The sequence below is a fragment of the Gymnoscopelus microlampas genome (assembly GCF_963454915.1).
Source record: "Gymnoscopelus microlampas genome assembly, chromosome: 4".
Lineage (NCBI taxonomy): Eukaryota > Metazoa > Chordata > Actinopteri > Myctophiformes > Myctophidae > Gymnoscopelus > Gymnoscopelus microlampas.
Genome location: NC_139941.1, coordinates 18546537 through 18570486, shown reverse-complemented (window position 1 = coordinate 18570486; position 23950 = coordinate 18546537). Strand labels below are relative to the sequence as shown.

General features: G+C 40.9%; 1 protein-coding gene across 2 annotated transcripts in view; it reads right to left on the bottom strand.

The window, feature by feature from the left end:
• Positions 1-23950, bottom strand: part of dapk1 (death-associated protein kinase 1) — an 87727-nt gene that overhangs the window by 38334 nt on the left and 25443 nt on the right. For both annotated transcript variants that reach the window (XM_084056181.1, XM_084056182.1), the window contains exons 3-11: positions 19362-19583; positions 13566-13704; positions 10877-11009; positions 9134-9182; positions 8742-8768; positions 4074-4226; positions 2333-2378; positions 2004-2093; positions 1315-1407 (exon numbers count right to left, since the gene is read on the bottom strand). In XM_084056181.1, the coding sequence (XP_083912307.1) occupies positions 1315-1407; positions 2004-2093; positions 2333-2378; positions 4074-4226; positions 8742-8768; positions 9134-9182; positions 10877-11009; positions 13566-13704; positions 19362-19583 (952 nt within the window). The remainder of the gene's footprint in view (positions 1-1314; positions 1408-2003; positions 2094-2332; positions 2379-4073; positions 4227-8741; positions 8769-9133; positions 9183-10876; positions 11010-13565; positions 13705-19361; positions 19584-23950) is intronic.

Sequence of the window (23950 nt, the reverse complement as noted above, 5' to 3'; positions counted from 1 at the left end):
CAAACAAGCATGGTACTCTGGGGAATGTGGTGCTAATCAGTTCTGCCAGGACATTCTTAGAAACTTAATAGAACACAAAGTGGCTGAGATGTAACTGGAAAATATGAAATAGGCAATGCAAATAGCAGCACAATCTGAAACGGTCTAACAGCTGGTTACTGGTACAATTATACTGAAGATATGGTGAGGGATGAAACAGTAACAGCAGTGTTTCCTTAGGAAGGAGTTGTAGCAGCGATGGTGGACAACTGTTTTTTTCTTATGCTGGCAGATAGAAACGTCCAGGCGATTGAGGCTTAAGTATACATACAGTACATTTATTCACAGTAATGAGCAGGGGAAATGTCTGTCTAGTCTACATTATATGAGTTGTAATAAAAGTATAATAAACAATTATTGATATTCACTGAACAAATGATATATCGGTCTGGCTCTAGTAAGGTCCGCCACCAGGAAGAAGTGTCAGTGGGTAGGCTACTACCTTTATCAATATGGATATGTCCTAGCATATTCCTATCAAATGACTGCATTTGCTGTAACTTTAAGCTGAATTTACACTCCATCTTACAACAGTGTTGTTTTCCAGACCTACAAGTTGTGAACATGTTGCATTGCAATGCAGTGATAGCTTGTAGATCTGTTCTTTTTGTGGCACGAGTCCCGCAACACTGTCTTTTTTTAAAATCTTTACCTCATCTGTGAATGATATCCAGAAACCGTGAATTGACCAAGATATGGAGTGCTTGTAGCGCCGATTAAATGTGTAGATGGCAAATAGACGAAGCCCGTAAAAATATATACAAAATTAAATAAAAATGAATACAAAATAATTCATATTACAGCAGCAGCTGAATGCATATAGAGGAAACGATGGTAAAAGTCATTTTTGACTAAAAGCTACCGTGTCACTCAAAACAGGTCCAGAATGCTCAGTCAATGTCTAGCAACGTCTTCACCGCAAGTCTATACCTATCTATTGTAGCTCTTTAATGGGTTTTGAGATATCTCTGACCATTGACTCCAACGACCAATGATTCCATTGACCATTGGGGTGGTCAGGTTACTCTGTTGACTAGGGTTCATGCCATTTACCCTGATTTTGCAATTGTTGCTCTGGATAAGAGCGTTTGCTAAATTACTAAATGTCAATTGTAATGTAAAATTACCATTGATTTCACTGACCATTGATTCCATTGGCCATTGATACCACTGACCATTGATTACATTGACCATTGATTCCACTGACCATTGATTGAAACTGACCAATGGCAATATGGTCCATCGTGATTTGGAGTACGAAAACCAGCAGCTTACCAGTGTGTCCTCACTCCGCGCCACACTGATGTTACTTCGGGACAGGAAGGAACGGGACAGGCGGTTACATAAGGAGATGAGACGGACCGATTGCTGGAACAGAGAAGAACAGATACGAGTGAATGATTATCTAGTGTCTACCTGACTGGAAAGGTTATGGTCAGGTCATGTTAAAGGGAATTGATTTAGCTGGGGAGGAACTTGGAAATGGGAAGAGGAAAGCCATTATGGTTTGTGGAGTGAAGCGGGCGTGGGTTGTGGTACAAGTGTGTGTGTGTGTGTGACACAGAATAGTTGCAGTTTTCTACTTTCTGTGTGTGTGTGTGTGTGTGTGTGTGTGTGTGTGTGTGTGTGTGTGTGTGTGTGTGTGTGTGTGTGTGTGTGTGTGTGTGTGTGTGTGTGTGTGTGTCAACTGAACAATCTATATTTTGTTCTGTACTATCCATGCCTCCTCATTACGACGCTCATCACAGCACGCCAGCGAGGGACAGCGTGACAGGAGTCAACCCACCACACAGGCAGCTGCTCTCATTAATACCAGCATGCCTGGCAGGGCCTTCTGGCAATTAACTGTCCAACTGTTATTATATTAGATGTGTGTGTTGTTTATCAATACTTTTAAGTTATTGGTCAAGTTTATGCTAAATGCAAGGTTTGAGTGCATGAATGTAAATGAACAAAGTACTTACTTTCCATTTTCTCCGTGCTGCAAACTTCTTAAACTTCTCCATGTTCACAGCAGACTCCTTCCGGCTCAGTGCTTGCTGCGTGTCTTTTGGCTGGTTTGACAAAGTGGAAATATGTTGATTAACCACTTAAGCCCTATATACTTCTTTGTACAATGAATAGCAGAAATAACTGATGTACATGCTTGTAGATCTACAGATTTTTTTTAAATATCTTGCCCATAATGACATGCCCAAAAAAGGGACGCCAGGTTGAAAGTGGTGAATAGCTATCTTCACAAAGATTTGAAAGATTAACATTTAAAATATGAACTTCAGCTGATGGATCTAACCTTGATCCAGGGGTGCTGGAGGCTGTCCTGAATGGTCATTCTCTTTCTAGAATAGAACAGGCAAAGAGTCACTGCATATATTAAGGATGAGAAACGGATGGGAATTTCTTAAAAGAATCCCTGGCTAATAAGCCAGGGATATTATATGCCTCAATACATTATAATTGCCCTCTATAACTCAAATTAAATGAGATCATATTTTATTTATTTTAGAAACAGCTGATCTTTCACTAAATAGGGACCGCCCTCGTCACAAGTTGATGATGTCATTTGTCCATGTGAGTGGTTCAGACCTATGGAATGTATGGAACGCATGTGCAATCATCTTCTTGCGACGAGAGCCATTTCTAAAATCAATAAAATATTTACGGTGTTTTTAATTTCTAATTTTAGTTATAGAGGGCAATTATAATGTATTAACCCATTAAGACCTGAATCCGATTCTACATGTCTCCTAAATCTCAACAGTTTTCTGAAAAATATATGTTTCTATATCAGTGGTGCTCAATCTTTTTCATGTCAAGGACCCCCAAAATGATATGTTTTTGGCCGCGGACCCCCATCAAAATATTTTGTTCCAGGGACCCCCCAGAAGCAAAGATTTGAATTAAAAATGTTCTCTTTAAAAATATATATATTCAGAAGATTTGCACACATTTTCACGATTTTTCAAAAATAGCAGATCTACAAGCTCGTAGCGCGGCACTCGGTGCTGCTATGAGCTTGTATATCTGCTATTTTTGAATAGCCCAAAGTGTAAAATAATGCTTTCTTAGCTCAAATCTAAAAATGACACAGTTCCAGGTCTTAATGGGTTAAGGCATATAAGGCTATTAGCCAGGGATCCTTTTAACATGCTACAGTGTGCTATGCATCCAGGACAAGCATAAAAAGGAACAATTTAGCACCTCTAGACTGCACACAGTATATCTTTCTGACATAATGAGTTTGAGTCACAGCCCTCTGGCTTCTGGTTTCCCCTGGAAACCAGAAAACTAAAAAGGATAGTGTAATGTCCATTACTCTCAATACGTTGATGGTAGAAAAACGAAGAGATACATTATACCCTACAGTACAGTACAGTAGGGTACAGGGGAGTCAGACGAAAGGGAAAGGAAAGGGGAAAGGGAGTATTGTCTGGTCCCAGCAGATGGCTGCTCAGATGTCTCAGATGAGCGCACAGGGGTGGAGTGACAGGCCCTAACCACTTGACACCGATTTTCACTATAGAATCTATTTGGAATTAAACAAAAGGCACCTGGGAGCGCAAAGCCTGCTCGCACCAAAATCTCTTTGGTGCGAGCAATCTATTCCTGCAAATACAGAATCTGACAATGTAGGCTTATTTCGATCTGGACCCAAAAGTTAATCATCTCTTTGTGGCAGCCGACTGATCATTCCCGCCAAGTTTCAGGTTCACCCATCCATTGTTGATTTTCCCCTTGAGCTTAATTTTGATCTTGACCTTTGAGACCCAAACGTTAATCATCTCATTGGGGCAACCTACACAGTAAAATCCTCAGCATTCATTAATCCATTTGTAACACTAAGAGTGTACAAATGTAACCATTTTGTACACTAAGTTACATTAACACTGATGATTTGCCTGTATCCTCACCAAGTTGTAAATCTAAGCATCCGTTCAACTTATTTTGTTCACAGACACACAGACAGGAGCAATCACAATGCCCTGTGCACGGGGTAATCAATCAGTCAGAGAAAACCGGTAGCTTGTGCATACTTGGGGTCTTTGATAAGCAGTCGTGCTATGAAGTCTTTGGCCAGGCCGCTTGTGCTGCTGAAGAACTCCTCGTCGAAGGTGTAGTCCACGGCCGACACGTTGGCCAGCGTCTCCTGCTTGTTGTCACCCAGGAAGGGAGAGGCACCACTCAAACTGAACAACAGGAAACAACTCCAGTTAGTGAAACCGGCAATGCTCTCACAAAATTCTAAACAGAAAAAAAGAACACTGTACGGCACTTGCTTTTTGAAAAGATTTTGAACATTTTATGCATGAGCAAAGCTACATCCTGAGCGTTGATTTAACCCTAATGGTGCACAAATGGACCCTGTGTCCAATGTCCACAATAAATAAGATTAAAAGTAAGAGAATTGATTTCATCTTTACTGCTGCACACGTGCTGTTCGTACGTACACTACGTTACAGCTTTAAAAAAACAACGCCAATGTGGCGCATTTTGAGCTTGTAGATCTGCTATTTTGGATATTTTTCAATTTTTTCAATCTGTCTCTCTCTCTCTCGCTCTTACTTGTCCCTAGTGGGGTCCAGTAATCAAAAGGAAGGGGATGGGATTGCATTTCAGTTCAGGGAGTAATTCAGTGATTGCACTGATTGGCTTCAACCTGGGAAACTGAAACTAAGACCATGTTGATGTGAAAACGTGATTACGGAACAAGCTCTTGTTGCTGGTTCATTAGTCGCAGGCTGACATCAAACTAAAAGGAGTGTGGAAGTCAAACACGAGCAAGGGGAAATCTACTTGGACTGTTCTCAATCCTCTCATCTACGCCACCACTCAGATTGGACCTCAGGAATGTTAACCACTTAAACCTCCTAGTCTTAGTAAAACAGACCTGAGTTACAACTGTACTTGGACCACTTTTTTCCCATATCTACAACAAAATCATGTATCCAAAAATAGCCGATCTACAAGCTCACAAGGCCTCAAAACGTGTCACGTCGCGACATGTTGTAAAGCTTGTAGATCTGCTATTTTGGGCAAATGTTCCCCCCAGAATAGGGGGTGGACTGTTGGGGTTCAAGTTGTCAAGCCATGGGGTTAATTCAACCTGGTAAGCATTTCTCACTCTGAAATGCAAGCAGCTGAAATGAAAAAATGTTTTTTCACCCTCATCATAGGGTGATATATTTCACCCGTAGTGCATATATGCGGCAGGGCTGTCAACGAATATTCCACATTCAAACCTATAGTCAAATATGAAAATAAACAAATATTTGAATGTGTAAATTAAGGTTGGAATTAAAAAGCAGCAGCTGGCCTCGCAAGATCACAGAGCCATCTGTTTGCAGATTGCAACGCTACACTTCAAGTTACAGCCTCCCTTGCTGTGTGTAGACAGACAACCCCGGCTGGGTAGAACCGCTGCACTGAATACACACAGGAATCACACAACATCACTTTAATTGATTGAAAATGGTAATGTAGATCCAACTGAAATGGGTAATGATGGCAGAACAATTCATGACCAGACTCCGAAGAGAGTGATCTAAAAGCACTGCTTGGAATTTTCCCTCTGGGTAAAATCTCCTTTGTTGTCACAAACAACAATTGTGAAGTGTGCCTTCATTTTATTTACACGAAAACATTACAAAAGTGTAGGCTATAAATGGAGTGTAACTGAATAGATTGGCTTGATTACAATTTCCCGTTTCATGTCACGAGAAAATGTAATTAACAGCCTGGGATTTTATTTAAACCATTATATTACTGAACCTTATTAATATAAGGCTATAGAATAATAGAATAAAAGTATGAATCATTCATTTGATCTAGCAAGGGAGCACGTATCTCAGCACCAACCATGGTGCAGAGAGAGAGACAGAAAGAGATTGTCTGAGAATTACGTTTTATGAGTCAAAATATTTTATATTAAACATAGATGGTTCTTCGTCTTCACCACAACACGCCTAATCCTTACCTTAAACCTTAAATGAGCCATATTGACGTCAATACGTCATTGTATATTCACAGCTTTGACCATATATCGTACATATAATAATCATACATTTCACTTAACTCATTGAGTGCCAGAATTTTTTATTTTTTTTAAACGTTTGGCAATTCTGGCACTCAATTTTACTACCTATGAGTATGTAAAAGAACAGAAACGAATAAACAAAAAATATTTAAAAATGATGTTGTCCCAGTGCCAGAGTTTTTTTCACAGAAAACAAAAAGTGCTTAGGAAGCGAGATACAGCCTTTTTCAGTTCTAAGTTAAACAAGGAGTGGATGGAGCTGCACACCTTCAGATGATGATATCTTGGGTTCTGAACATGTTTTTCCAAAAAAATAATAATAATAATAATATTTATTTTTTTTCATTTTTATGCTAATTTTTCAAAAACACGTCAAACACGTTAATGGCACGTTGAGCCATAGCGCTAAAAACACGTGAAACACGTTAATGGCACTCAGTGAGTTAAATGGCATCATTTCTGATTTATACACTTCTCCAAAGTCATTAAAAGAATGACTTTGGAGAAATTTCTCTGAGGACTATTTTTGTCTAGACTTTTCAAATCAATCTGTGTTTTAAAATGTATTAAAACACATCTTTAATGTTACTGTAAATTACATTTTGTGTACAATCTCAAGCAAGTTTCAAGTCTCTGCAAGATGATTTTCATACCCTACTGAAATGAATGGAAATGGCTTCCTTGAAAAAAATAAAAGATGAAAAGAAAAAATGGGCAGTAATATCAGCTATACTGTGAGTTTCACCCTACCAGACGACTGATATGGTCCTTTAGCCCCAACACTAACAACCGTAATTCTCATAGCACATTTAAAACTACAGAACCAGCAAAAAGTCTTCACTTTGCAGAATGTCTTCACTTTGGATTCAGGATTTCGCTCATCAAGCTATCCATGAGAAGACACTGGGTCCTCACAAAGATAGCATTAAAAGAGACAAACGCACGCGACGCACACACATTGTCAAATTGTCACATATCCTGGGACGTCGAGTTGCGCAATTGGTTCAGGCAATTAAACCAAATGTGTCACTCTGACCAACTCTGGTGTTGACTGCTCCATTACACACTGTCCAGCTCATGGACTAATTACCATGCCAACTGGGACAAAATGTAAAGGGTTCGGCTCAGACTAAGTCTGGCAGAAATATACATTTATGCTACATAAACTCCAGCTGCACAAACAAATCCTAAAAGCAATTCATCACAGTGCAGGACAATAATAGAGGGAAACTAAGTCGACTTACAGTTAAATTACAATGCCATTTTCCCTAACTTTCGTTTTATAGAATGCCTCTGAAACAGCCTACAAAGATGTATACTTTATCTGTGCATGTTATATACAATCATACCAACACTGACACATGATGGCCTTAAAATTTGCTTGTACAAGCTAATACTAAATGGTAGCAAATGAATAGCCCAAAAGTTAGCTTAAGCTATCCAACAGGATATTCTCTACATGGTATCAATGGACATGAAAAGAACAAAGTATCTAGGGTTTAAGTGCTGTTCACTGTGGCATAAAACAACATGGCCAAGCTGACCAAGATTCTATTGTAAACTACTGTGCTGGCATCTCTACAGCTCATCTGGCTGAAGAGTGATGTAACCATGACTCATGTAGTGCATTCCTCACATGAATGAGATAACAGTGGGCAGTCTAGATCTGCTCCTACTTGTAATTGTTTTTGAGTAATATAGTAGGACTGCTGAGGGGGGGAGGACGGGACGGGGGACAGGGACGGGGGGGGGGTTAACAAGCTCTGGTGGGATGCAAGGTCAGTGTAGAAATCCAGAGAGCATCTACTGTATGGCTTCTAGACAGTTTGATATAGCTGTCATTATTCACCCAGCATATTGTGAACAGAATATTGCTGCCACACCGATATCAGCAACAACACATCCAGTGATAGTTTAGGCTCACAATCAGCCCACAATACTTTGGAATTTCTGACAAAGTGCAACATCTCTCAATGGGTCTACATGGTCTCCCAAAACATTGTAACAAAGTGTGTCAATCAGTTCAATAAGGGACAGAAAACCGCAGATCTACAAGTTCACAACGCGTCATAGGCTCGTAGCACCACATGTTGTGAGCTTGTAGATCTACTATTTTCGGTGTGCGACACCTGCATGCAACCAAGTATAAAACAGGCTTAAGAGTGGATTGGTGCAGATAAGAAAATAATCAAGGACCAAACCAAGAGGACACTGCTGCCGAATTATTGGCCGAGTGTGCCGGTTTACCACCCTCGACTTAGAGGCCTACTGTAAGTAATTATATCACTAAAGAGATATTTATTGAGAATTAGGTTTAGAATTATGTTTCATTAGGTATGGTCGTGATGCAACAAGGAGAGGTTCAGTAGCATTTCCCTCTGTAGAGGCTATAAGAATATAGGTAGCTTAACACAGCTGTAGTTGAATCACACTTACATGAATGAGTGCACATGTACATAACAGCACAGTTTCTGTCATTTAGGTGACGCACATTTCTAGATTGGCTTACAATGAATGAACTGGTCAAGGATTCAATGTCTTGCTCAAGGACATTTTGACAGGCAAATAACCGTTCCTGCCGTGCTGCACGCGCACACACACATGCACTCACACATGCACTCACACACACATTCATCATCATAAGTGACCTGTCAGGTAAAGTACTTACAGTATGTAGGTTATTACACCAACACTCCTGGGAGAGAATAGGAAAGAGTAGAGCAGAGAGAGAAGATCTGAATTATGAATCTACACTTTAATATTCTCCATTGTAATTAAGATAAACAACGAGCGCAGCTGTTCAAAGTGATGCAGGGTTAACGAATGTACACCATGGAACGACCTCATAGCACACACTCAAATGATGTGTATTCAATGATGAGCATTATTTGTGTGTGTGTGTGTGTGTGTGTGTGTGTGTGTGTGTGTGTGTGTGTGTGTGTGTGTGTGTGTGTGTGTGTGTGTGTGTGTGTGTGTGTGTGTGTGTGTGTGTCTGTGTGTGTGTGTGTGTGTGTGTCTGTGTGTGTGTGTGTGTGTGTGTGTGTGTGTGTGTTTACTCACCACATGTCTGCCTCCAAGCCCAAAGGCTCATAATTTACCACCTCTGGGGCTGCAAGACAAACACTTATGTTCAGTTCAACACTTTCCATATTCATTTATGCATTTTGCTTTCAAGTGTAAAGTAACCATGACTCATGTACCATGGTGTATTCCTGACATGAAGATAGACAGGTCAAATTATGTGGCAATGATGACCATGTATACGGTATGTATGGAGAGAGAGAGAGAGAGAGAGAGAGAGAGAGAGAGAGAGACATGCGATGGAAGACAGTCTGCCACAAAAATGAAGATGAAGAGTCATAAACAGAGTAGAGGGAGTGCAACATGAATATGAAATGCCAAATATCACATTTTGTATTGCAGTGGTTAAAAATGATTATCTCTTTGAAGCGAGGCAACATCTGCTTCTTTTAAAATAATTTCTGTCCACCGAAAACTAATGCAAGCACTTTGGCAAGGACTGTTCTCCAGTGTCAGCTACCAGGGCCATTGATTGGTCTTTATTTAGTCCACTGGCACAGAGTGGACACTAATGATCCGTGCACAGGCTCTGGTTTGGCTTCAGCGGTGAGGGGTAAAACTGGATTTAAATGTGGTTGCGCTCCGGTGCTGTGCACAGAAAATAGCAGATTACTCAGCAATTTCACAATGCATCATGAGCTTGTGGATCGGTTATTTGATTTCCTGTGTGCGACACCACGAGCAACAATGTATACCAGGGGTCTTCAACAGGGGGTCCGGGACCCCTAGGGGGTCCTCAGAGTTACTACAGGGGGGCCGCCAAATCTTTGTGTGATAGGAACTTTTTTTTTTACCACTTCAACCCTATAGCATCCCTATTCTGAGGGGAATATTAGCCGAAAATAGCAGATCTACGAGCTTTAGATAGGCTATTTTCAACGAAGAGGTTTGGTATAGAGGGAAAAAAGAGCAAAAGACCAAGTACAGAGCCAAAGGTCAAGTTGACTAAGTATTGAGGGTTTAAGTGCTTAAAACAAAACAAAAGTCTGTGAAGCTATCTATGAAATCTATGAAAATGTTTAATCTGCAACACAGTTTTATACAATATGTATAGGGGGTCCATGCTTCATCTCTCTCTCAGTTAAGGGGTCCTTGGCCTGAAACACGTTGAAGACCCCTGATTGTATACCAATGAGGATGGGCGGCTGGGGCCTGGCACTGGTAGGTTTGGAGGACAGCCGCCTGGCAAGCAGGTGGTCAAAAGGCACAGATAATGGCCTGGGCAGGGCCAGGGCTGTGTGTATTTGTGTGTGTGTTGTGTGTGTTGTGTGTGGTGTGTGTGGTGTGTGTGTGTGTGTGTGTGTGTGTGTGTGTGTGTGTGTGTGTGTGTGTGTGTGTGTGTGTGTGTGTGTGTGATTTGGCATGGCAGAGCAGTAGTCCTCTAATAATCTCCAGCCAATTACTGAGTCCCCATGGCCCAGTTGGCACCTGCTCACTCAACGCTTTTTTGGCATGGGGGGGGGCGGGGGTTATGCCAGGAAAACAGAGCGGTGCTAATGTTCAGGACCTACATGTGCAGCTGTGTGTGTTGCAAAGTACTGCACAAGCGTGATGTCTATGTGTCTTTCTTAACTCTCGTGTTTGTATTTCTAGCTCTACAAACCACTAAAACCTGTTCTTCACAATAGCAGACCAAGAGCATGCATGCGTACCCATACACATATGCGCACACCCACACACACACTGAGATGTGACAAGGTCAGTCTAGTGGAGGGCACTGACCTACAAATTCTGGAGTTCCGAAAATGTTTTTGAAATCGTTGCCAACCAAATCAATCTTGTGAGCCAGGCCAAAGTCGATGAGCTTGATGCGCGGATGAGGCAAAGTTCTGTTCAGCAGCATTATGTTCTCCGGCTAAAGGGACGGACACACACACACACACACACACACACACACACACACACACACACACACACACACACACACACACACACACACACACACACACACACACACACACACACACACACACACACACACACACACACACACACACACACACACTCACACACACACACACACACACACACACACACACACACACACACACACACACACACACACACACACACACACACACACACACACAAAAACATGTGAAAACAGCCTATTATTTTTGACAATAAATTGATAAAACGTCAATTTGGCAATCAATTCCCAAACCGATTAGAGGAGTCATAAAAGACATCTTAACTGAACACAGGGGGAACAAAACCAGGAACATGCTGACAGGAATGAGAGCCGTCAGCCATGGAAATCCCATGCAAAACAGGGGTAAAGCCTCTCGAGGAAGTGGGCAGAGGAAAGGAAGTCAAAGATGTGCAGAAAGTGAAGCCAAATAACACAGGCCGGACATTCCAATGAACACAGCACCTCTTTTAGCCGAGGCTATCTGTTCTCAAGGCGTAATCCATTAAAAGCTCTTATGACTTGTCTCGAGGCCGACAATGAGGGATTTAGTCAGGAGAAAGAACTATAGCAGGTTGCTTGTAGACCACAGCAGTAGAAGAGCAGAGCTACCCAATTTCAGACCAATGGTTCTGGTGCAATGAAGCCTGAGTTATAGGCACGTGCGTTGCTCACCAAAAATAGCTTGTAGATCTGCTATTTTCCAGTGCCAAGTATAGATCAAGTATCCAAGTATAGATCAGGCTTGAGAAGCACTAGCATGACTGAGTTTCTGTCAGAAGATGGGTGGATTATATCTGCAGTATCTGTCTTGTTTTTAGCTGATTAGCTCCAATTATTTTGTGCACAATGCCAGTAGGCCACAAAGGTACCTTCACTAAGGTTTTTTCACACATTTATAATTCTTGAAATATTTAATGTTTTAATGGAAGTCACTGGGGTGAATTGGAGTCCCATTATGGAATGGGAATGGGTCAGAAGGCAGAAGATTTCAAAGGCTCTGATTTAGCTATTGGTTTATAAAGACAAATATATCCAATCATCTTATATTACATATTATTTCATTCTGTCGTTTAATGCACGAGTGAGAAAGACGATGATCACCGATGACGTAAGCCCATACTGGAGCTTTTCTTTCCAGAGATCTTCTATTCATAATGGAACACATTTGACAGAATAATTTCTCACAAAAGTCAACTGGGCCATAATTATTTTTTTTGCTAATTATGACACTCAAGTTCAAATAGCCTTGCAAATGACATTACAGAATTCAACTAACTAATAAATGATGATGTCATGCTAGCTAGTCAATACTAGACGGTAAATAACAATAAGCAGAGGTGGGGGTGGTCTGGTGTTTGCTCTGCCATTGATTGGATGTGGCTGGTTGAGCACAGTGCTAATCGCTTAAGTGGGCCGGGAGGGTTTTATGGCCTGAACTCTGACTTATGGTTCATGGAGGTTAAGTGGTGAAAGTCAGACTTAAGAGGACATTTCTTCATTTAAAAGCGCAACGTCACTATTTTTTTTAAAACCCGAATGAATCCTATATTCTCTTGTCAGGAGGACATGCACAATTCTGACTTCCCAATGCATTCTGTTTGACGAGAGGTCACGCTCAAAAGGTGCTGGAAATAAACTAGCCTCATTTTTCACGTCCTCCTCAAAAAAGAATACTATAGGGTTTGGGTTCAAAATCGGCAAAGTTGCCCCTTAACTCATTCAGTGCCCAGCTTATTTATGAAATTTTGGCTCTGAGTGCCACAGCAAAATTCATTGTAAAAAAAAAAAAAGTGCTTAGGAGCCGAGATACAGCCTTTTTCAGTAAGAAGTTAAGCAAATGGAGCAGCAAATCTTCATATCTTGGCTTCTGAACATGGTTTAAAAAAAAAAAAAACTCTTGTGGCGCACGGGGCGTCAGGCCACGTGACGTCTTAGACGTCATGTGGCACTGAATGAGTTAAGCGGACAGCAAATCAATGAAGTTGACAATGATTTCACTAAAGAACTGTCATAACAGTGACCAATAATTTATACAATTCCCTGAAGTGGTGTCAACAATCAAGTCTCACATTGCCTTGGACTGAATCTGAAGACAAACCGCAGCAACTACACTGCACTTTCTCCTCATATTACAGCATGTTGAGGCTATGTGTGCATTTATCAGACAGAGGGATATGTGGAGAGATTATAAGTGATTCATTAATGTAACCTCACCAATAAAAGAAGTCTTCATCTTCTTATAAAGATCAAAAAGCGCTAAATGAAATACAATCTAGAACAGAAATAAAATGTCTTGGATCATCGACGCAGAGGATTATCTGAGGACAGAAGTCTCTCCCGGTTTACACTTCTGATTTTAGACCTTTCTGCTTTTTCTTATTCAGAGTGCAGGGTTCTGATTCACCGTCTCACCGTGTTTAAGAACAGTGACATGTTGGATTGACAGAAGAACCAGTGGTGTTTATAGCCTATTTGATACAGTGTGTGTTGCAGTCATACCTTGAGGTCAAAATGGGCGATTTGTTTGGAGTGCAAGTAGAAGACCCCGTCCAGAATCTGCTTGAGGAACTGTGTGGCTTCTTCCTCTGTTAGTGATTCTTTCTCTGCCAGGAAGTCAAAGAGCTCACCACCAGCCACCCTATACAAAGAGAAGGAGAAACAGAGAGAGAGAGAGAGAGAGAAAGAGAGAGAGAGAATTAAATGGTGGGATTTCAGCTGCTCAGTGACTACCAATCTCCTCTTAATACGGCAGCGCTAATCTTAGATTCTAACACATTCACACATCCCTGCATGATTTTAATCAATGTCTATCATTGTTAGGGGCTGACAATAAACTACTTAATTCCATATTTAAAGACTGCCGTGCACCCCGGCACCATCCCCTGTACTACTAACACTAAAAGTTGGGATGCACCCATAGCACATTCTCATGGACAAAACCAATCCGACAAAACCGAGTGTGACAGACTTATCCACTAAAGCTCTATTCCAAAACGTTCAAAGATAATCAATCTACAAGCTTGCGATGAACACGTTGTGAGCCAAGTCTTGTTTGGACACGAATCCTCTAATTCTCGCTATAGATAAAAGGCTGACTTTTTTATTAATTTGATGTGGCTATATTTCTATATTTATATCTGAATCCAATTAATCAGCATCAGCTAAATCAAACACAATCAAATTCTGATCCTCTGTATGCTTCATCGCATTACACTCTCTCAGACATCATATAAATGGACATTATCCACAACTTTCAAGGTATTTTAAACAGGTATTCCCATCTTTTCCAAACATAGCAATCATCTCTGACAAAACTCTAATGACATAGTGTGTCCACACAAATACGTTTTCATTTTAAAATGGCATAAAATTATAATATATCTTACAATATCTGTCCCATTGACCACCGTAGCACTGTTTCAGAAATAATCTCCATCCATACTCCATCCAATACTAATACTAGCCTGAAAAGGCATATCATATGATCATCATTCATCCTGAAGCCGATACTACAAATGTCTTCTAAATCCCAACAGTATTCTGAAAATATGTATGTTTCTATATCAGTGGTGCTCAAACTTTTTCATGTCAAGGACCCAAAAATGATATGTATTTGGCCGCCGACCCCCAACTCAAAATATTTAGTTTCAGGGACCCCCAGAAGCAAAGACTTGAGTTAAAAATGTTGGCTTTAAAATAATATATATTCAAATATTTGCACCCATTTTCCCGATTTTTCAAAAATAGCAGATCTACAAGCTCGTAGCGCAGCACTCGTGCCGCGCTATGAGCTTGTATATCTGCTATTTTTGAATAGCCAAAGTGTAAAATAATGCTTTTTAGCTCAAATAAAAAAATGACGCGGATGAGTTCCAGGTCTCTATGGGTTAATTACATTTGAAGAGATTTCTATGCCAGTATCAGAAACAACTAAGCAGAAACAGTCAGAGCTGCGCAGTGAGACTGACCAACTTGGAATAAAGTTGGAACTACTTTCTTGAAGATTTTTTTATGAGATCGTTATTAAAGTTTTATTAAAGCAATGACTCACTCCATGCATTATCAATTTCAAGAGCTCTGTTTTAGGGCTTTGAAAACGCCTCATTAGTGGACAGCCGCTAGGTGCAAATATAGCAAAAGTTATGCATTTCTAAATGAAAAGTAAACGTATTAGTGTGGAATGAATGTAGCCTCAGTTTAGAGTGCCCACGATATTGTACTCCAGATGCAAAACAAGTCTAGTGAAGTTTTCCAAAGCTTGAATCAAATCTAACATCAAACACAAGACAGTGATGTGCTGTATTTTAATTGCAGACATGTAGCCTTACGGCTGAGCTCCACCGGGTGTGGCGTTGCACGGGACAACGTCGATGGCGGTGACACAACGCAACACAGCACAATCCTCCTTGTGGATGTCAGATTTAAGACCTGGAACGTATGTGTGTAATTTTAGATTTCTTTGGGCTATTCAAAAATAGCAGATCTACAAGCTCATAGCGCGATCTGCTATTTTTGAAAAATCTTGAAAATGTGTGCAAATCTTTGAATATATAGTATTATAAAGCGAACATTTTTAACTCAAATCTTTGCTTCTGGGGGTCCCTGGAACAACATATTTTGAGATGGGGGTCCGCGGCCGAATACGTATCATTTTGGGTGTCCTTGACATGAAAAAGTTGGAGCACCACTGATATCATAGCAACATACGTTTTTTTTGTTTTTAAACATTTATAGAATCCCCCAGAAGCAAAGATTTCAGTTAAAAATGTTCGCTTTGAAAAACGTATATTCAAAGATTTGCACACATTTTCACGATTTTTCAAAAATAGCAGATCTACAAGCTCGCAGCTGCTATTTTTGAATAGCCCAACAAAATAAAAAAATGACACACAGATGCGTTCCCGGTCTTAAAGAGTTAAGGGATGCCTGTTGGGGGGGAAAACTAAAAAAGAACTTTATCGGGACATCACAAATATGTTTGCCTCTTGATATGGGTATTTGATGAATCTAAACTTTAGTCTGTCTGCCTTTTAGTGATGGAGTGATTAAGTGAAACAAGACAATGGTTTGAAGAGAGAGTAGAAACAGACTCATCTTGGGTGGAGATGATAATGAAAGAGATGGCAAAAAAGAGGAGAGAGAGACCAGATAACTGTAATTACCGCCATGCTTCCTCCAACACATCCATCACCACACGGTCCACACGCGCGCGCGCACACACACACACACACACACACACACACACACACACACACACACACACACACACACACACACACACACACACACACACACACACACACACACACACACACACACACACACACACACACACACACACACACACAGCTTTCAATCACCAGATTAGCTGCACATCTGGAACGAGATAATAAGGATGATAACAACCTTGAGACCCTTCCCTCCACCACTCTATTTCTAGAATGTGTATTTCATCATCTACTCTGCTAGTAAACAGACTGTAAATGCATGAATACGTGCCAAAAGCAAAGAGGGATGTTGATCATATATGGCACAGCTGCTGTCCTTTGGCCAGCTTTTCTGGATAGCTTTTCTAGTTGTTTTTAATGAGGTGGAGGTTTGCTGGACACATATGATCCATCACTACACATATTCACACCAGAAAGCTGGTCACAGCTAGCCTGCTTCTATAGCCTCAGACAACCAGGCTAATAACTTTCTTCCAAACTGGGGAAAAGGAAGCAAATCTGACACAAAAGGGGAATTAATACAACCTAGTAACTACCAATAACTTTTAACAAAGGCTTAGTTTATTGTGGGAATAAGCTAAGTTTCACTTTCACATGTGGAATTCACTGGAATAATTGTCTCTGTCCTAGTAATAGTTCATATGCATCATGGCGGCGTTCTTTATCAATCACGAGGCTTGGTGGTGTCTCTCCTAGATTCATGTCATAAAAATAAGCAATTTAATTGAACATGGAAATAGGCCAAGCCATTTAGAACAGGGTTTGTCTGTATGCTATTGCCTGTATACATGTATGTATCTACGTATGTCGTATGTATGTATGTTACCTCAAACATAAACCAATCACAGTTCTTAAAGTTACGTGCATGGTGTCATGAAAGCCTGAACGGTCTAGTAAATACCTGGGTCGTCATTTATTAATCTAAACGTAGTAAGAAACCAGCATATATCCGAGTGCACTAATCATCTTACGACAGGGTTCACATGTGAAATTATAAAAAGGTTGTACCCAACTAATAACAGCATAAGAATGGTTGGGCATTGATAAAAATCACAGCTGAAAACAATCGTCATTTAAATATCACACAGAGTTTACAACATGAATAAGAGGAATATGGACAAGAGAAAATTCTGTGATATGGATATATATTTTCTAATCTTCTTAAAATTCTCTAGTTGCAAGTCCTGCAAGTTAGATATTGCAGTGAAAGGGACTTGATAGCTGCCCGGTGGACAATACCCCAATGTGTTTTAAAGCAAAAAAAATTAACTCCAATACGTGCTTCTGGGGGTCCCTGGAATAACATATTTTGAGATGGGGTCCACGGCCAAATACATATCATTTTGGGTGGTCCTTGACATGGAAAAGTTGGAGCACCACTGATATAGCAACATAGGCCTAATGTTTGGATTTAGAAAACATTTTTAGATATGTATTTGGCCGCGGACACCAATCTAAAATACTTTGTTCCAGGGACCCCCAGAAGAAAATATTTCAGTTACAAATGAGTTACACAAGCTCATAGCGCAGCACTTGGTGCCACGCTATGAGCTTGTATATCTGCTATTTTTGAATAGCCAAATAAATCTTAACATGGCACAGATGCGTTCCCGGATTGAATGGGTTAACCGAGGTTCCAGATCCTGGCATAAAGGATATCATGCCTTCGGAGATGTCACTCTCCATGAAAAGATCCCTGCATCTTAAAAATATATTCACATCTTACACGTGTTTCTAATAGAGCCAGATCTACCTCTAGGCATCTAACCTAGAATTTAACATTACAAATCTGTTACATTGTCGTTTTCTGCTCTTTGGCATTTCAGACCACTGCTATTTTTTCATTTTCTCTCTTTGCCTGGTGTCTCAGGAAAAGAAAAAAATAGCTGCTGGTTTGCACTCTAGGCCCTCAGTGAACCATTGCTCTAGGGAACAATGATCATGCAGGGTTTTGTTGTGAGCGCAATTATCAACTAGTGTAACTGGTCTAACCAGTGTTACTGTGACCCCACATCACCTCCAACAGATTAAAAAGATAACTCACCTCTATGGGAGGTTGTGAATGTTGGAGCCCCCCCCCCCGCCCCCACAATACCCGACCCACTCACACCCACCCACATTCAATTAGTTTTGATGTGAAAACCTGGTCTAGAATGCATGCAGCTGAAAGTTTCATCATAGTCTACGTGCAAACCGATAAACAAGGGGAATAATGCCGCTGTGTGTCAAAACAAGTCAGCTGACCCCTCCTCTACACAACCCCTTCTTAGCAACACACTACAGCAGCCATAACGAGACAAAATGGGAAGCATGCATGGATATGAGGGGCGGGTGAGCTCATTTTAAAGAGTGAGGGAGGAGCTGATTTTGACAATATTCTTAAGAGATGAGGGGGGAAAACAAGACGGGGTGTAATAATTGCGTGGCTTCCATGTGGATCGTGGACTCCATGTAGCCAGTCTAGGGATGTCCGATTTTATCGGCCTCCCGATATTATCGGCCGATATTAGCATAAAAATTGATATCGGGAAAATATCGGTATCGTTTTTTGAAAAAAAAAAAAACATTTTTTTTTTTTTGCTTTATAAATAAGTTACAGGAGTTCTTACTGTATATGGTGTGTGTGATATGAAATTTGAGCTTACCCTAATCACAATAATCCCCACATATATCGGTATCGGTTGATATCGGTATCGGTAATTAAGAGTTGGACAATATCGGTATATCGGTTATCGGTAAAAAAGCCAATATCGGACAACCCTAAGCCAGTCTATGACGTCAGTCATCTCCATGTCATAAAATAATAATTAGACCAATTCAGTTTTCAGCTTCACACAGCTGAGTGCTGCCCACGGAGGGGACATTGCCAGACTGCCCCCCCCCCACCACCACACAAACACACTTTCAGAGTCATGCTGTAAAAAAACAATACCGGTATGAACATACACAAACTGGTTGACGGTGTTATGTCTCACTGAAACCTTTATACTATACTACATTTTATCTTCAGGCCTTACAGCTTGCTTAACATAGCTTCAAGAGCAGGATGAGAGAGCGGGCAACTCACAGCTCCAGGATGAGGATGACCTCGGCCTTGTTCTCATAGACGTCGTGCAGCGTTATGATGTTGGGGTGCTGGATCTCTTTCAGGATGTTCACCTCGCGCTCGATGTCGTCCCGTGTCACGCCGCGCCGGCTCGACTTGCTCCGTCGCTTCTTGATGAACTTGGCGGCGTACTCCACCCCTGTGCTTCGGTTACGACATCGCCGGACCACCGCAAACTGACCGCTGCCAATGAGAAAGGCAAGAAGAGGGAGTTTAGAACAGTGCTTCTCAAACTTCTTCATGTGAAGGACCCCCAAATTGACACTTATTAGCCCGCGGAGCCCCATTTGAAAAGATAAGCCAGGGGGACCCCCATAAGAGAATTTTTTTTTACGGCGATTTTTAACCATTTTAATTTCAAGGACCCCCAGTTTGACATGCATTAGGGCTACGGACCCTCATTTAATGGCATTTCCATCTCTGGGACCCCAATTTATATTGTAAAATCAATGTTAGTTTAACTCTGAGAGTGTAAAATGGAACGAAATGGACCCGTTAGGGTCTATTTGGTTCCATTTGTACACTCTCAGAGTTACAGACCCATAAGGGTCCATTTGGTTCCTAACTATCTATCATTTAGCTGGGTACCCCCTGGAACTCCCTCAAGGACCCCTGGGGGTCCCCGGACTCCACTTTGAGAACCAACGGTTTAGAAGATGAACAAATGAAATGATACCAATTGATCATATAAAATGCAGAAGAGATTAACGCTGGAGCAACGCGGACATTTTAAGCCTTTTTTTATTTAGGTGCAAGCATACAGTGACTGGCGTTTCGGTCTTTCGACCTTCCTCAGAGTCATCATATCAAATAAAATAGACTATAAACTAGGAATATAATACATATAAGAGGACCATTCATACACAATACTGATAAACAACACTCAAAACTAAATTTATGATGTGCAATGATGGAATCAATTAAACATTGCAGAACCAAAAAACAAATCAATAAATCTCAGTTATTGTTGCTGGGATTACGCAAAGAGCTAAGAAGACACTTTCCAACTATTACAAACCCCTCCTCAAGAAAAAAGAGCCAAGAAATGTTATCGCCATCCAGAGCATTCTGTCAAATTCCCTGTTATCTGTGTAAAACATAAATAACAGACACTAAAGGGCAGCCTGTTGAGATAAATGTACTTCCTTGACTATAAACACACTCTCACAGTCTTGGACAGGGACCCTGGGCTGGAAAATATATTACAAAAGAAGACTAATTCTAGACACTATTGTGGCAAACATTAGACCCACAAGGACCTCAAATATTGTACAGTAGTAGTGGTATGGGTCATTTGTAGAGATGCATACCGTTTTAGGTATCCCATGGTATCTACAGTAACAATCCATGGTTTGGAACTGTGAGCCTTCCCTGTAATAACTATGGTATGAATTAACCCTTGCATTAAATAATGTTACGTAAACGTTACAATGCTAATGCATGCAGAGTTTCAGTTGAAACAGCTGTTCCATAGATAACTAATGGTCATGAATATTAGCCTATATATCAAATCAAATAAATCAAATTTGCATGCGGAGTCGGACTGGCATCGTGGACCATGGAATGATCCGTAGACCAACAAGGGTCCGCAGACCCCAGGTTGGGGACTCCTGCTGTAGAAGAGCCTCATGGCTCACTACCAGTGTCACCACTCCCAGCTGAAATGCATCCAAGGAGCAATATTATGCTCCACACACCCAGAATGCTGCACTACAGGATTGGCCAACATTCTATTCCTTCAGAAACAGAAGGCATTTGTTTACTTTGTTGAAATTCTATATTCAATGCGAAAACAACAACTACAACATAGTATCCATAGTGGTTATGGATACTATGTGGGCTAATTCGGCAAACAACCATCATTGTACACTTACAGTACATAGCATAGAAAGTTTTCAAATTCACAAAGCTTTAGAATGTACAAGTGTAATGGAGTAGCCCTGCCCGAGGTCAAAGGAAGGTGAGTGTAACCGAGTAGCCTGCCAGTTTGCCTAATATCTTCCCTGGCCAAGGGGGATTCCCCTGTGGCCAAAGGCCAAGCCATCTACAACAGGGATATACAGTATACAACTCTACATGTATGTATCATCCCCTCAAATGTAGATCACAGCTCATGCCGCACATGACATCACAAAACAGCACCTCTGGCAATGAAAGCCTGAAGTGCCTGATGCAGTAAAGGCTAAAGTGAAACTTAAGGTCGTGAAAGTTGTTGTGCAACAATTGCTGTGAGACATAAACTTTATATCTTTATATCTATATACGTTTTTTCATAAATTTCATTGTAGATCTGCTATTTTCGCTATTTTGGATACAATTAGAAATATCTTCGCCTATACGGATGACAGGTTGAAAGGGGTTAAGTCTGCCTGTGTATTTTTATGAATATTTATTCAATGAAAAGTATTAAAAAGAGCTTGTGACTAAATAACTACATTTGATCTATGGAACACAGATTTTCCATTTCCTGAAAATTACTTTTTTGGGTGCATTTTCTTTAAGCTCTATGCCTGTACTTCTTTGTACGACAAATAGCCAGATCTGCAATTTTAACAATTTTTGGAAAGGTTTCACACAAATTTTGACAATAATGAAATGCCCAAAATAGGGATGCCAGTTTTAAAATGTTTAAACTGCCACAATAATCTTATGAATTGAAATTTGAATAACACATTTTATGTATTTATTTCTCTCCTCCGTTTCTCTTCCATTGTCCTGGCTGGCAGCTCCCACTTTGAAAACCACTGTACTAGCAGGCCATGACAGATGAGGGACGCACAGTATGTGGAGGTAATGGCAGCAGCAGCGACTCTGATATTGCAGTGGGCGTGAGTGCATGTCAGGAAAAAAAATACAACTCTGTAATGGAAATTCCACCATCATGTCCCTGTGCAGCATTGTTGTTGAACAGTGCTACCAGATGGGATAACGCTGACTCCACTGCTACACAACATGTCAGGCTACCAAAACAAAGCCTGGAAAAAAATACAAACACTCAGGAAGCAAGGACGTTTGTGTAAGGTCTGTCGACGCCCACGCCGCACGTGCCTCTCCTCGCGCCCCAGGCAATAGTCATGCACTTAATATATCAAACACGCGCTAAGAGAGGGAGGGAGGAGTGGAAGAGTGAGACAGGAAGATGGAAAACAGAGAGAGAGAGGCAGACAGGCAGGATAGGTGTGAGGGGGAGAGAGGCAAACAGAGGCAAACATTTTGAGATAATAAGAGAGGAGAACGTGTAAACAAGGCACGTTTCCAATGGCTTCCTCTGTCCTGGCCAAAAGCAGTGGACATAATGAAGAGATTGCCCTGCGTCTGTCATCAGACTTATATCATCCTGCCATAAGCAGAGTGGACAGTTTATAGAAAGTCAATCAGAGCATTAAGTTATAGGTCTTCTGTATCTGCAATGTGTGTGATATTTGTGGAGTAAATATTAGGCTATATGATTCAAATGGCGAAGGCAGCGGCACGTGATCCGTAAGGCAAAGGAGATGATTTCGAGCCCATCGAAGTGAAAATAATAAAATAAGTTTCCTGTACCTCCTGGGCACACACCTGATCTCTACCCAATGCTAAATTTAGAAAAACATTTGGAAATAATATGAACTCAACTCTATGGACAAGCCATCTGGCTTGTTAAGGAAGAGCTAGAGGCTTGTTGACAGGAGCAGGGAGGAGGAAAGGAGGATTGGGGGGTGGGGGCTTTCTCATGCTAATGTACCTTCCGACGACCCCCTATTCATTTTAGCTTCATCCTATTGTGGGACCTGGCTCGAAGTCAGGCCTCCGATGAGACAATACACAGTAAAAGTCTCAGTGTTAACTCCGAGAGTGTAAAGATGTACGTACCCGTAAGGGTCCATACACTCAGAGTTAAATTAACACTGAGGATTTCACCAGTCCATGTCCAGGGATGGACATTAACGAGCGCCTGACAGCTATTTCAGCATGACATTTTAGAATCCTCTGAGGCGTAAAATTATTTAAACCGTATATACTTTGTTGACCGGTGTCCCCAGGGGTCTGTACTTGGCCGCCTTCCTTATTACCTCTAAACCAAATCTCTTCACCGAAGATAGCTTACCGTAGTTCACGACGAAACTCATTGTGAGCTTGTTGATCTGCTACTGTATTTTTGCAGAATGTTGGGAATATTTCACATTTCTGACCTCTTTTCCTTGTTTCTCTTGTGTATCTCTATTCTTTTCCCCTCTCTTGAAAACTACAAATAGTGGGAGCATTTCGCCCACTTAAAAAAAGAAAAAAAGTTGAAGTTGAAGTTGAGTATTATGACATGCCCAGCATAAGGACAACTTTCAAGCCAACTGTTAAGCAAATAGCTTCATAACATGTGGTCATTGTTGATCCATATTGCATTGTACACGATATGTTGTATAATTTCTTACACACAGCCAGGAACTTTACAGATCGCAAGGAACTGAAAACATATTGCAAAGGTCAGTCTGATTTGTAACCTTTTGTTTGTTTTGTTTGGTGTGATAAAAACGATTGCAATGAGGAAAGGAAACAAAACTGACTTCCCCTTC